The following is a 13380-nucleotide window of genomic DNA, read 5'->3' on the forward strand; positions in this document are numbered from 1 at the left end:
TCACCAAGGAAAGAGAAGAATGGTGTAAGTGTATTAATATGATTCATTCACAGGACTGAAACTCTACATATCTAAAACTCATATTCTGGTATAGTCAGTCAGCTGCAGGCAAGTTCAAAATATTTTCAGGGACTTTTAGTATTTTCTCGGTTATCCCAATACGCAAGCAGACAAAAACCCCAAAAAACTAAACAACAACAGGAAAACATATATATATATACACACCTCTACATTTATATTCATATCACTGAATTCCTGCTCCCTCTTAGCTTCCTAATGAGGGTCTCAGATGTGAGTTTAATATGGTGTTTACTTGAATATGCACACACACAGAAGAACAAATACCTCTGCACTATTCCAATTGGAAAGTCTTTTCTTGAACGGAAACTTATGAGGGAAGAAAATCCATTATTTCACATAATTTAAAATTTTTCTCAGAAATAGAGTCTGGCTGAGCTGTGTAAGGAAGAAATAGGGTTGCTGTTCAGATGTCCATGCCAGCTGGTTACTCACTAATTCCTTTGAGGAATTCCTTGAGCCTTCCTTTGAGGCTTTGAGATCACAGACTTTGTATCGGTATATGGCATGTCCCTAATCTGTGTAAAAATTTCTTTATTTCCTATTGAGCTGTCCAGAGAGGTAAAAAGCTAACAAGTCATTACACTACTTACATTCCCAACATATCAAAATGAAGAGTTCTTATGTTTTAATTCATATCCTAGTAGCAAGACTACAGATTATTTAATGAAATATACAGAAACTAGACTAGGAAAGGACATATTTCTTATTTGTCTAGCTAAAACATATGTGGAGTAAGAGTGACACTCTGTGGCAAGAGCAATGCATTGTCTTCCTCTTTTTTCATTCCCTCTATCTTGCTATTTGATGGAAAGCACAAATTATTCCAAGCTTCTTTCACTTCATTAGAGAATTGAGAAAAAGGCATTGAGGGAATTCACACAGCTTCAGAGGTGTTAAATAGTGTACACACTTCAAGAGGCTCTAGCAGCATCTGATTACAATTTAAACTGGCAGTTACATTCATGAAATTGAGAACATAAGTGTCAGGACACATATACCTTCTATTTACAGCTGGCTGGAAGTTTTTCAACAACTTTGAAAAGCTCTGAATGCTGATACAAATATCTATTCAAAATACTCAGGGTTTGTAGGCTGGGGTGGCGTCAGGGTTTCTTGTTGGTTTGCTTTGCTTTTTGTCTAACACTTGATTTTCATCCAGATTTTTCATTTTGTCCCAACTAGAGATATGTGTTCTGAGTTTCATATTTCATTTTAACATGAGACTAAATAATTCAATTTGAGTGGGGCAATCCAGTCTCCCATTTTATACTCTACCTTTATGTTTCATCACTTAAAGGATACACATTGTTGCAGGATAGCACAGTTTTCCATACAAAAAATAGTTGTGTCAATTCTTTCCACATCCCAATAGTATGTAATGTTGTTAAATCAATGCAGCACACAAATTTTATATTACAGATGTGGAATCCCATGCTAAGAATTGAAATCTACTGATAGAAGGCTAGAATTGTTTGGTGTCTGGGGGGGGGGTTGTTTGTTTGTTTGTTTGTTTTTCTCCATAGACTGCATAGGAAGGTTGAATCATCAAGGTTGGAAGAGACCTTTCAGATCATTAAGCCCAACTGTCAAACTACCACTGTAACCCCTAAACCACAGCACCCAACACCAGGTGCCTCTTAAACACCTCCAGGGATGGTGACTCCACCACCTCCCTGGGAAACCGATTCCAGTGTCTGACCACCCAAACAGTGTAAACATTTTTTCTGATATCTAATCTGCATCTCCCATCTCAAATAAAGGCCATTGCCTCCAGTTCTCTCACTGCAGGCATGGTAGAAGAGACCAGCTCACAATGTTCAGAGATCCACATAGGATGGGAGCCTATTTGCTTGATGGTGCAGGTGCCAAGAGATCTGACTGTTAAGACAGAACTCTCAAAGTATAGCATGTCTGGATTCCATAAGAAGGGTGGTAATGTGCCTGCACCTCTTGTTTCACTTCCGTTTGAAAGATGAAAAGAAGTTCACCTTAAACAGAGAGCTTTTAAGGGGAAAAATGTGACTGCTCCCAGCATAAAGAACAGGGAATGCTCTGTGCATAAGAGAAGCCACTGGGGGCTCACAGGTGATGCTCTCCTCTGGACAATGGTGGCAAAAAAGAGAGGCTGATTATTCTATGCATGAACCCTTAAAGAAACCTTTAAAGAATGCATCCCTAAGGAAAGAAAAAGGGAAATCAGGACTCCTGGCTTGTGCTTGTTGCCAGATATTCTGGATAAAATGTTTCCTTGGGCACAGTTGATCACTAGGGGAAAGAGACATTGAGGAAAGTAAGAAAAACTCAGTGGTGGCTGTCCATACTTTAATTCCAGTTACTCCGTCAACTTCTGCAGCAGCCAAAATCCACAGAGAGGTAAAAAGAGGTAAACGAAAACCTTAGGAGTCCTGCTGTGGCTCCCTCACTGCATGTCACAGCAATATCCACATGCACAGCTGTGCAGGCTGCACGGCTCTGTGCCAGCCACAGCCAGCCCTGATGCAGCCAGGCTAAGGGAGCCAGTGCCCAAGGGCCAGAGGCTGCTGTGCCTCTCAGTTTCACTCCCTTACCCTCCCTCAAAAAAAGAACTGCTCCAACTCTGCAGGACAAGACCCAGGCAAGAAAACTAATGAAGATGGGGGCCACAGCATCCCCACATCCCAGTGAGCTCAACACCAAGTACCCCTAGGTACCACCTCCCCAGTCTTTCAGCCAAACACAGATATGCTGTCATGCAGACTTGGCTGTAATTCTGACTCTCTGACTTAGGAATTAAGAGAGGTGTCTGATGGCAAGTGAAGAGTTTATGGGGATCAAGCTGACACCAGCTGGTGACACCAGGCACAACAGAGCAAAACTGACACAGCAGAAGAGCAAGCACTATGTATACTATGGGGGATAGCTACACCTTGTAATGGCTTTCCATGTTTTCAGCAAGGGAGTTCAGCAGAAGCACAGAGAAAGTTATCTGAAGAGGAGCACAAAGGCAGCCCCTCATAAAGACAAGTGTTCATGTACAAAATTGCACATGCAAAACAGGAAAAATGCTGAGCAAGGTAGTTCAATTGGGCTGGGCTGCAACACGTGCAAAAGCATAACATGCACCTTTTGCATGATCCTTCTCTTTCTGGAAGACATCAAGAGCTTCAAGAAAACTGGCACAGTAGCTGCCCCACAGATGCAAACAGGTAGAGTGAAGCAGGGAATGAGTAGAAGCATCTTCCTGCCCTAAATGAGGCATTTACAAGCACAGGAGGCATCCAGCTCAGACTGTAGTATTCTCAAAGAACAAGGACTGAAAGGGCACATCAAAATTCTCGAAATCAACTGAAAATGAGCTGTTTTCATTCAGGCCAAAAGTGAAAATGAAGCCTTGCCTTTTCAGCCTGGTTCACAACAAAACAAATCTGCATTACCCCTAGAAACAGCAATCGTGAGAGTGACTTCAAGCCAAGGGAAAAAATCTTAACACTGAACGAATACATAACACAGATATTTAAACGTACATAACCACACACACATTCAAATACAACTTACTTAAATATGTGGTCCAAGGCAGAAACTGCAACTGTTTAGCCATTTTTAATCATAATTTATCTTTCCTCAGGAAGCAAATAAGCCAAAGCTTTAAAGAATATATACAAATATATTGAATGACTCTTTCAAATTCATCAAGTTTTCTTGCCAAAACCTTGCAAAGACCTACACAGGTTATATTTTAAGCAGACTATTTGTCCACTTTCTGATTTACAGCCCAAATTTGCATACATCTTCCTCTAACTGAGATGAGAACTCTGCTAAAATTCAGAAAAAAATATGAAACAAACCTCCATATAGAGTTGTGCCAACTGTGCCTTCTCCCACAGGCAGCACTTCTTCATCTGAATAGTAGTTTTTCACTGCAACTTGTATGGCATAGCTCGAAAATGGCTGTAGGTTCTCTAAGACAGCAATAGGATCCTGATATTCCTGTAAGTCAAAATCAGATAATAAACATGCATTCTTAGAAAAGAGAGTCATATGTCAACCCAATCATCTGTCAATGAAATGTGTGGTTAAAAAGTAATGCAGTAGTGTTTTTGCATTTCAATATACTCCAATGTTTAAAAAAAAAGAATGTTAGAATCACAGTTTTGGTAATAGGTCCCTACAAAAAAGAAAGCACATACCAAAAAACAAGACAAAAAGTAGGGGGGCTCTTGCACAAAGGAAAAACTAAGGAATCTACCACTTACCAAATACCATAGAGAAAGGACAGTTACTGTTGGCATGTAGAAATGGAAAAACTTGCTGACAGAAAGCTATAGAATGGTTCATAAAATCACTAGAAGTGACACCACATTCCCTGTTTATAGATGATATCACATGCATTTCTGTGTGAAGTAGCCATACCAATGTTTTTTGCTGTGGAGCAGACAAACATTGTCTTGAGTTCCTGCAGATGTTTGTCATTTGTCTGCAAAATACCAGGTACGTCGGCGTAGGCTGGGATATGCCAGGGCAGAGATGCTGTGGTGTGACAGATGGCAAGCTTAATGTGAAACTGGTGTTAGTCCTAGCAAGGATAGTAGGTTTCTCAGTGTCTGGCAAGAGATTCAGGCATCTTTTATCTAGGAAAGACATTAAAAGATTAGAAATTAAAATTATGGCTGTACCAATCCAAACTTGCATGGGATTCTGCCACCATTCATATGAGAAAGTATAACTACAAAGTATTCTTTCTGCTCTCACAAAGAGAAACAGAAGAAAATTCCCCCTGAAACTACTTTATTTGATTACTTTCATGGACACAAAAATAGTGGCCTCAGAGAAACTCTTACTTATCTTTGACAAGATATAACTGTAATAAAGAATTTAGGTTTTTCTTGACGTAGAAGATATAGTTTGCACAATTTGCTACATCTTTGTAGAAGATGTAGCAAATTGCAGTTGCTGTGTTGTCAGGGCAGCATATATTGATGAGCTCATTCTTGCCTGTTACAGGAAAGACAGATATGCTGCATAGACATTGCCTTTCTCTAGCAATCAAATGTTATCTGCTTTTTCTTCCAAACAGCTTTCCATGCGTAATGTAACAACAGATAATGAGATAATTTGGGAGGTAGAAAAGGAGTCTGGAGGGAGAAAACTATAGAAAACTACTCTGACAGTTACTGAAAAGTAACAAAACTGTTGTACTTTCAAAAACAAAAATATATTAAATGGACTTCCTGCTAAGAAGGAAGAAATTTAGGCATGTGCACAGGGAAGAAGTACAAGGAACAATTCTTGCCTTTAGGCCACAACAACTGACCTCACAGTTAAGATATTTTCTCCCTAAGTGAGCAACTCTGCCATTGCTACCAAAGTCAGGTTCATGCATATTCTTCCAAATGTATTTGCAGCTGTCAATGTAAATTAGAAAATCTCCATGGGGATCTCTGGATAGAAATAATCCATTTGGACTGAAATTTGGTTCTTCCCTTTCTGCACCAGCCAAGCCTGGGGCTCTTGCAGGAAACCCTGTCCCTGGGGATAGGGATTGGCACATTCTGTACCAGGGCCAAACCAGGCTCCTACATCAAAGCCAAGCCCACACAGATCTCATGAGAACAAACATGCCCAGAGTGTTGGCAAGAATAGCCTGAACAATGGTCAGAGCAGCCACAGGCAGGCACGACTGTACCAACTACCCAAAAGAATGTAATTTTTTTTTTTATTCCAAAGAAGTTCATCCTGTTAAAATATTCAGTTGTATATTTGCCAGGTTTTGTATGCAAAATTGGAGTTCAATAATTATTTTGAATATATTCATCATGCTAGCAGCTGTTCTAAACCTCTGCATTTACAAAGATAATCCCTATAGGTACTATGAATCCTAATTTTCTATTAAAACTAATATTTTATTTATTTCATTATCATTCTAAAATGGTTTGTTTAAAATATCAGGAGTTCTAAGTGAAACCTGGGTCTACTATAATGTAACCTGTAGTTGTCTCTTGTGTACCTCATTATAAATCACTTTAATAAGCAGAGTTCTTATCTCTTTATCTTTGGAAGGACAGACTTTTATTTTAGTTTTATATACTTGTGAATAAACTCAGAAATCTGGGTCACAACTGCGATTGCTTTCAAACTCTTGCTACAACACTGTGGAACATATTTGCTCTTTTTCTGTGCTGTAACATGCACCGCCTTTTCTAAATCTCCATGTCTGACATAACTTTGAAAATAGGCATAGTTATAGACATAGCATTAACAAACAGGGAAAATATTCATCATCATGACCTTCCATTGTATCCAACATAAAGCCAGTCCTTATATTCAGCCTTTTTAAAACGTGCAAATTGTTTCTCCGTAGAAGGTACCTGAATCCATGAAGCGTACTTTACATAAATACACATCTGCAATTTAAATACACGCTCTGGTAGAAACTGGTTACATTCACAAAACAACCCAAATCCCCTCTACCTGGATATGATTGTGCTGCTGAGCTGTAAGCTAAGATTTTCAGTGTGTGGTTTGCTCTCTTGTGAAGAAAATGTCTTCTGCTTTCTTTATCTGTTAGCCAAATTTCAGTGTATTCCTTTGTTTCAGCAGTCCAGTATATAAATTTCTTATCTGCAGTCACGCTGCCAATTTTATTACCTGTAGGAAAACATTGCATAAATAAGTTTTATAGTCAACCCTGGGCAAATGACTTTACAAGAGTAGATGGGTGCTTGTATTCACAGTGAGTCAATGCAGCCATTTTGGCCATACCATATCCCCAATGACCCCCCTTGACAAGAGATTTCTGATATTTTCCAGCAGGCCTCATGAAGCTGAGACACTGCTATTCCAGTTTACAGGTGTAGATTTGAAGGTGTTTAATTACCCATAATTATGAGAACTGCTATTCAATTAACAAACACAAAAACTAAACACGAAAGCAAGAGCTGTCTAAAGAAACTTTGCTCTTTTTTCCAAGATGAAAACCACCTTGATCGGCCATCTCTCAGGAACAACTAATACAGCTCGTCTGGTAACAGAGCAGCTTTACCAGCCTGCCTCCAGAACTGAGCTGAAAACTGAGCAACCAAGAGAAAGTGTTATTATCACAAGAAGAGAAACATGGGTAGTTTGTCATACAAAACAAATTATCTACCTGCGTGAAGTACCTTCCCCACATGATGAAGTCTGCAACGCCATTTTCAGGCATAAGTTGTTATGGTATCTTTTTATTGAGATAAACTGCAAAAAGTGTAGCTAATACAAAACCCTAGCAAAATAATGTGTTAATATTCTAAGTGCAATCTATTGACAAGTAGCACTTGAGGCCATAGCATTTCTTTTATATCTTACTAGAATACATACTTGCATCAGTAAACATCTTCACACTGCTCTTCTAGTTTGTATGAGCAGGGTATACAACTGGAAACACAGAACACAAACATTTGACTATAGATGAGTCAGTTCTATAAACAAAGTGCTTCATGAATGCTATTTTCTGAAATGAATGTTGCTCGAAGTAAGAGACAGCAAGAATCACAAACTACCTAGAAAAATAAAAGACACTCAGACCTTGAATATTTGGTATTTTGATAGTTCTCCAGCAGTGACAACCATCCACATCTGAGGCCCATATTTCGCCTCTTCCTCTGGTGAAAAGCAGCTGGGGATTTTTGGAGTCAGACAGATCTATACTCAAAGGTCTTCCCAGCTCTGCTTCTGTGACATTACAGGTGCAGTAGTTCCTCATCTGTTTTTCTACCATTCTGTGTCCCAAGATGTGGTGCACGGTGTTGTTCAGAATATCATAATAAAACACACGGCTGCCATTATCAAGCTCTTCCAGCCAGTACAAGCGGCTATCAAAGAAAATGCACTGCTTTCAGTAGGAAAACTCCAACCTGACCAATCTAAATGCAATCCTAGTCTGACACAATAACTGGATATTCTGGATAAAATGTTAAATGTAAAAAAAAAAAAAACTGTTATCTGTGCTGACTTTCATTTACATTACACATATAGAAGTACTTATGAGTATTTAACCATAATTTAAAATTTATTCTCAAACAAAAATATCTTTTTGAAATTAGGTATGTCCAAGCTCAACTAGCAGTACTAAAGTGGCACTACATTCAAAAATTTCTGTGATTTCCATAATGCCAAAACTCATCCACTAAAAAAAGTCCTTTTTTAGTCCTTAACAGTTCAAGTTGTAATGAATATCATGTCTAAAATTTGTTTTTAAAAAGTTATTAGTAGTATGTGCCTTACCTTAAGAAAGGATATGACAATAGAGAGGATACAATTGAATTGCTTTTGCTGAGCTGCTTGTTCAAGGCTTTTAGAGATTTTTTCTTGAGCTCAAGATCAATAAAAAATATTTGAGTTTCATTCTGTGGTGTTTTCAGGGCAACAAAGAGATGTCTTGCAATCCAGTCAACTGTAATGGCTGTGACATTGTGAAGATGCACATCTCTGAAAAACTTGAGAAAAAAATTTAAAAGGACAGAATTGTCCTACCTCATGTTAAGACATTATGAAAACCAATTTATTTCTGAAAGAAAAAGTCTACTTGGGAAGTGGAAGTCAAAATACAAAGATTGGCAATATTTTTAGACAAATCAAAATTATTGTTTCACAAATATAAATTGTTGCTTCCACATTCTTGAAATAGAATGATGTAAATAAAGTAAAATTAAATTAAATGTGATACAAAATACAAGTTTCTTGTATTTACTAGTATGAATTTTTAATTGAACATCTAATAAAAATATCAACAAAGTATATGTCAGTAAACCATTTATGATTAATAGGACAACTTTAACAATGGCATACTCTGGTCATCTTTACTTTTTAAAAAACACAGTTGGCCATAAAATAATGGCAATAAGGTCACGTAATGATAATTTTCCTAGATTCTCTCGAGCAAGGGAGTGACCAAAGGAGTACCTGAAACATTGAAGCATTCTGTATATTGAGAATAAAAAGAGAATCTTCAGTGATGTGGTATGCTTTGTCATCATTAGCAGTATAACAGATGTCCTTTACATTAGTCTTTGCTGAAAGTTCCCAGATGGTATGACCACTGTCTATGTCGCTAAGAAACAACTTGCTGGCAGAAATAGTTATTAGAGTTGGGATAGGAAAAAGATCTGGAAGGAAAAGGGCGCAGCACAATTAACAAAAAAATCCCATCCTAGATAAACACAGTCGTTCATAAGGAAAGCAAGTACAAGATACAAATAAATTATGGGTCTGAACTTACTGTATTTGCAACAGTAAATAAACAAAACAATGAGATGCCCTCTTGTCATCACATTCAAACTACTGAGATATTTACAGTGGCATTGTGAATGCTTACCTAACAAATTTGAGCACAGTAAAACAGATTTGCTCATTTAATTATCTTTAACAGCCAAACTAGAAATATGTTATGATCTCTAGCAGTATACAGGTGAAAAACTACTGTTCCATGCAAACCTGGACTTGTACAGAAAAGCTAATTTAGCATAGTTTTGAGGAAAGGCTTGAAATTCCCAAAATTTAGTCAAATAATAAGGAATATGTTAATCTTTCGTATCAGAGGATGCAACCATTTCCTCTGTTGTGCCTGCTGTATGTTACATAACATGTTGGACGCTATTGATCAGATTGCCAAATTCTTGTACTGTCATTTCACCAGCTATTACACACAAACCATGAGGTGGCAACTAAATCATCCGTACCTGATGAATTCTTCTCTGCAATATCAGACAAAGGTCCTGGACCTACAGAGGTGAAGGCCTGCACCTGTGGGACAGGAGATTGATACTTATGTTAACTAACAGCATAAATGACAGCATTTGAGAGCCTGTGGAGTCAATAGAGACAAAACCCCTGTCTGCTCATCTAGGAACATAAGTGCGTGCTCTGTTTGATGCAAGGCTAGGCTGGTCAGTTCAAAGGCAATATTCAAGTCGGGACTGTGGCTATGAAGAGAACTTTAACCAGTGGCCCAGAGATCAAAGATCCATGCTGCATCTAATAGTTAGAGCTCAAAGCACTGCAGACAGTCTTTTTGTTTAGTTTCCCAGCCAGAAACAATTTCTGCTACTTGTTGACCTTGCAACCAACATGGTGTTCTCTCTTATTAGTATCTGGTCTAGTACATGCTCTCTTGCTTTTAACTTGTCTTTCAAGCACACATTCTTTCTGTTCCAAAACTCTTGTCCCAACGAAAATATGAATTCTTGACAAGTTTTGAACTGAAAGTCTCTTTTCATGGAAGTCACATGAGTCCTTGACTTTCTCAAACTGTAGCTCTGCTCAAAAGGCCTGTCACTCTCCACCAGGTCAGTTGAATCTGTGTTCAACTTGCAGTTTCTAGCAATGGCTTGGGAAAACCTCTAGAATATTTCTTTTGGGCTCCACCATTTAGTGAACAACATGATACAAAGAGAGGTTAAGCCAGGTATCCATGGGTGAGTCAGCAAATCAGCAGTTCTACAAGCAGAAACCACAAGCTCTTGCCCCAAGCCAAAAAAACATCTCCCAGGCAAACACATCAGACTGCACAGATAACATCTACCATCTAGCACGAGACAAGCCTAGAAATTTTTCATACCTGAAATCTTACTGTGAGGCTGGGAAGCACATCCTTGAGAGAAAACTGCATCTGGGTGGGTTTAACATTGCTTTCAATCCACTCCATGAAAGTGCCAGCAGTGCTGTTCTGATTCACTAGCTGATAGTAAACCCTGAACTGCATTAATATTCCATTATCCCTTTCAGGTCTGTCCCACCTGAACTCCACAATCACTTTTCCATCGCTTCTGTGCAGGTTATTTTGTAACACATATATTCTAGGGTTCCTAGGGGCTGAAGGAACTGTACAAAAAATAAAGATAAAATACACAGAACAAAATACTCCTGTTAAAACACAAACCCTACCTCATAAGTAACTCTACAGAAGATTATCTAAAACTTAATGGTTATTCCTTTCTGTTTTTCATTGATGTGAAACTATCTGATTTTAGCTTGCCTAGCCAAAAGAAAGAGCTGTATAAACAGGCAAAAAATGAACTCCTGCACTGAGATTGGGACATATCTATTTAGCCAAATACTGTATGTAACTATGGGGCTGTAAAAATTTTCACAACACAGAGCATATTCTATTCCCTCTCCTATTCACTTCAAAATCTACTGCATCTCATAAGCTTTCTCAGTGCTTCAGTCACTCAACACTGTATTTTAGCTAACTTAATTTTGACATGCATAAGAGCAAAAATAAACACTGAAGCAAGAGTAAAATGTGCATAATTTTTTTAAACTATACTAAGTGGTTTAGATATTGCATGCAGCCTTTCGTGGTCATTGTAATGAATTCAGTTTCTCTTTCTTGCTCGTAGTCACACGCACATGCTGGATATATTGTCCTGCATTTTCTGTTCTGAATTCAACTACCTCAATTGTCTGCATTTATGTATGCAATAGATGATTGCCAAAGATACTCAGAAACATGTCCTTGCAACTCTGCCTGCAGCTAACTAGCTCTGAAGCTGCTCATCCTTCACCAGGGTTTCACTTGCTGACATTGAGCTGCTCCCAGTACCCATTACACGTGAGGAACAGGATATAAAATTTTAGTACCTCCTTCAGGGGCCCGAAGGGATACAGATGTCATTGGTGCCTTGCCCCAGTATGTGTATGGAGTGACAGTAAAATCAAAGAGTGCAAATGGTTCCAGCCAATCCACGCGGTAGGACGGCACTGTCAGATTATGGGGGTGAAGGCATCCTTCACTCTCCAGAGGCTGCAAATGAAATGAAACAGAACAAAAAGCAAGACTTTTCCCCTGCGCAAAAGGCCTTCAGTTTTCTAAAATCCCCTCACCAAATTGGTCAACTAAATCAAAACACAGCTTCTCTTCCTGTGAGTGGTCGCTGTTTCACTAGCTCCTGTGGCACTGTAGTGATGGGTAGCGATGTGCCAGCAATCTGCCCTTTGAATTTAAAGTAAAGCCTGCCAAATGCACTAAAGGGGGGATGAAAGCTACATTTCACATTCAGGCAAAGCCTGTCCCACTGTCATCTCAGGGGACATTTCTTTCTCTGAGTAACTGAGAGGCTTTCTCATGAATTTTTGATCACTGTGATCTCCTTGCCTGGCTATTCACATCCCAGCCACTAGCTCAGAGCCACTTCTGGGTGTAGCGGTGGAGAAACTGGACAACTTGCACTGTGTTTGCAATTTAGTTTAGTTCTTGACCAATTTTTAAATGCCAGAGAAGAAACAAACTCCATTTTTTAAAAAAATAGATGTATCAGCAAGTAGATGCAGCAATACATGTAGATAATACAGAGGGATTACATCAATATCCTCACTTGTAGAGCTTTTGATCCCACGCAGTAAAAGACAGTTCCCCATTCCACTTTTGTGGAGGGACTCCAACTGATGTGGAAACTTGTGGAATTTCCTTTAATTCTGAAAGAAGACTCTGGCACTGAATCTGGAATCGCTTTTGGCATAGAAGAAAAATTTCCTGTCCATAAACAGAAGAAGTAATAACAATCTAAGGAATGTGAGGAAAAGGTAGACTATTCAAACGTGACTTAGAATGTGAAAGTAAGTCCTGTATGGCAACATTAAATACAAGCAATAAATAGCAAAACCACATATTCTTTTTTTCCATACGTATACCATCAGCTTTTATAATTACATATTATCCTGATATATTTATCAGGTGGTATTTTATATATATATATATATATATATATATATATATATATATATATATATCAGGTGTATCCTGATATGTTTATTAATATATTTATTAATAAGTTGCTCTTGTCCTTATCTTTTGTCAAATGACTAAAGAATTTCAAGAATGAAGAATTCAGGCTGACAGTGAATATCTTTATTGAGGAGTTTAGATAAAGAAGATAACGTACCTGGCAAAGGTTTAAGTGATGCCTGAACAAGGGTAAAGGCTGTAAACTCTGCTGGTTGAGAGAAGGGAATGCTAAGGCTCTGATTGACTTCCTGGACTGTAATGAAGTGAAGCCTATTAATCCAGAACAGACGACCACTGTAGTATTCCAGTGCACCCTGAGATATTTCTGAAGCACTCCATGCTGCAAATTCTGTGATGATGGCATTGCTACAACTGTGGAAACATACATGAAATTAGCAAACTGATAAACCACATGTAGAGGGAACAGATTTATGCAATGTTTGACATATTGTTAAGTTTCTTATAATTCAAGTTCTTAATACTTATAATTCAAAATCTAAAATGTAGGAGGCAGGAAGTCAAATCAAAAATTTTTCTTTAAGCTCTTTGAAGGGGAACAC

General features: G+C 38.3%; 1 protein-coding gene across 2 annotated transcripts in view; it reads right to left on the reverse strand.

Annotated features, from left to right (window-relative positions):
- The window catches only part of ROS1 (ROS proto-oncogene 1, receptor tyrosine kinase), a 68723-nt gene that overhangs the window by 28821 nt on the left and 26522 nt on the right, over positions 1–13380 (reverse strand). For both annotated transcript variants that reach the window (XM_038133005.1, XM_038133006.1), the window contains 11 exons: positions 12978–13192; positions 12411–12568; positions 11677–11839; positions 10652–10914; positions 9774–9837; positions 8998–9200; positions 8320–8531; positions 7621–7907; positions 6529–6705; positions 4471–4688; positions 3906–4047 (listed from right to left, as the gene is read on the reverse strand). In XM_038133005.1, coding sequence (XP_037988933.1) covers positions 3906–4047; positions 4471–4688; positions 6529–6705; positions 7621–7907; positions 8320–8531; positions 8998–9200; positions 9774–9837; positions 10652–10914; positions 11677–11839; positions 12411–12568; positions 12978–13192 — 2102 coding nt within the window. The remainder of the gene's footprint in view (positions 1–3905; positions 4048–4470; positions 4689–6528; positions 6706–7620; positions 7908–8319; positions 8532–8997; positions 9201–9773; positions 9838–10651; positions 10915–11676; positions 11840–12410; positions 12569–12977; positions 13193–13380) is intronic.

The sequence above is a fragment of the Motacilla alba genome, chromosome 3 (assembly GCF_015832195.1).
Source record: "Motacilla alba alba isolate MOTALB_02 chromosome 3, Motacilla_alba_V1.0_pri, whole genome shotgun sequence".
Lineage (NCBI taxonomy): Eukaryota > Metazoa > Chordata > Aves > Passeriformes > Motacillidae > Motacilla > Motacilla alba.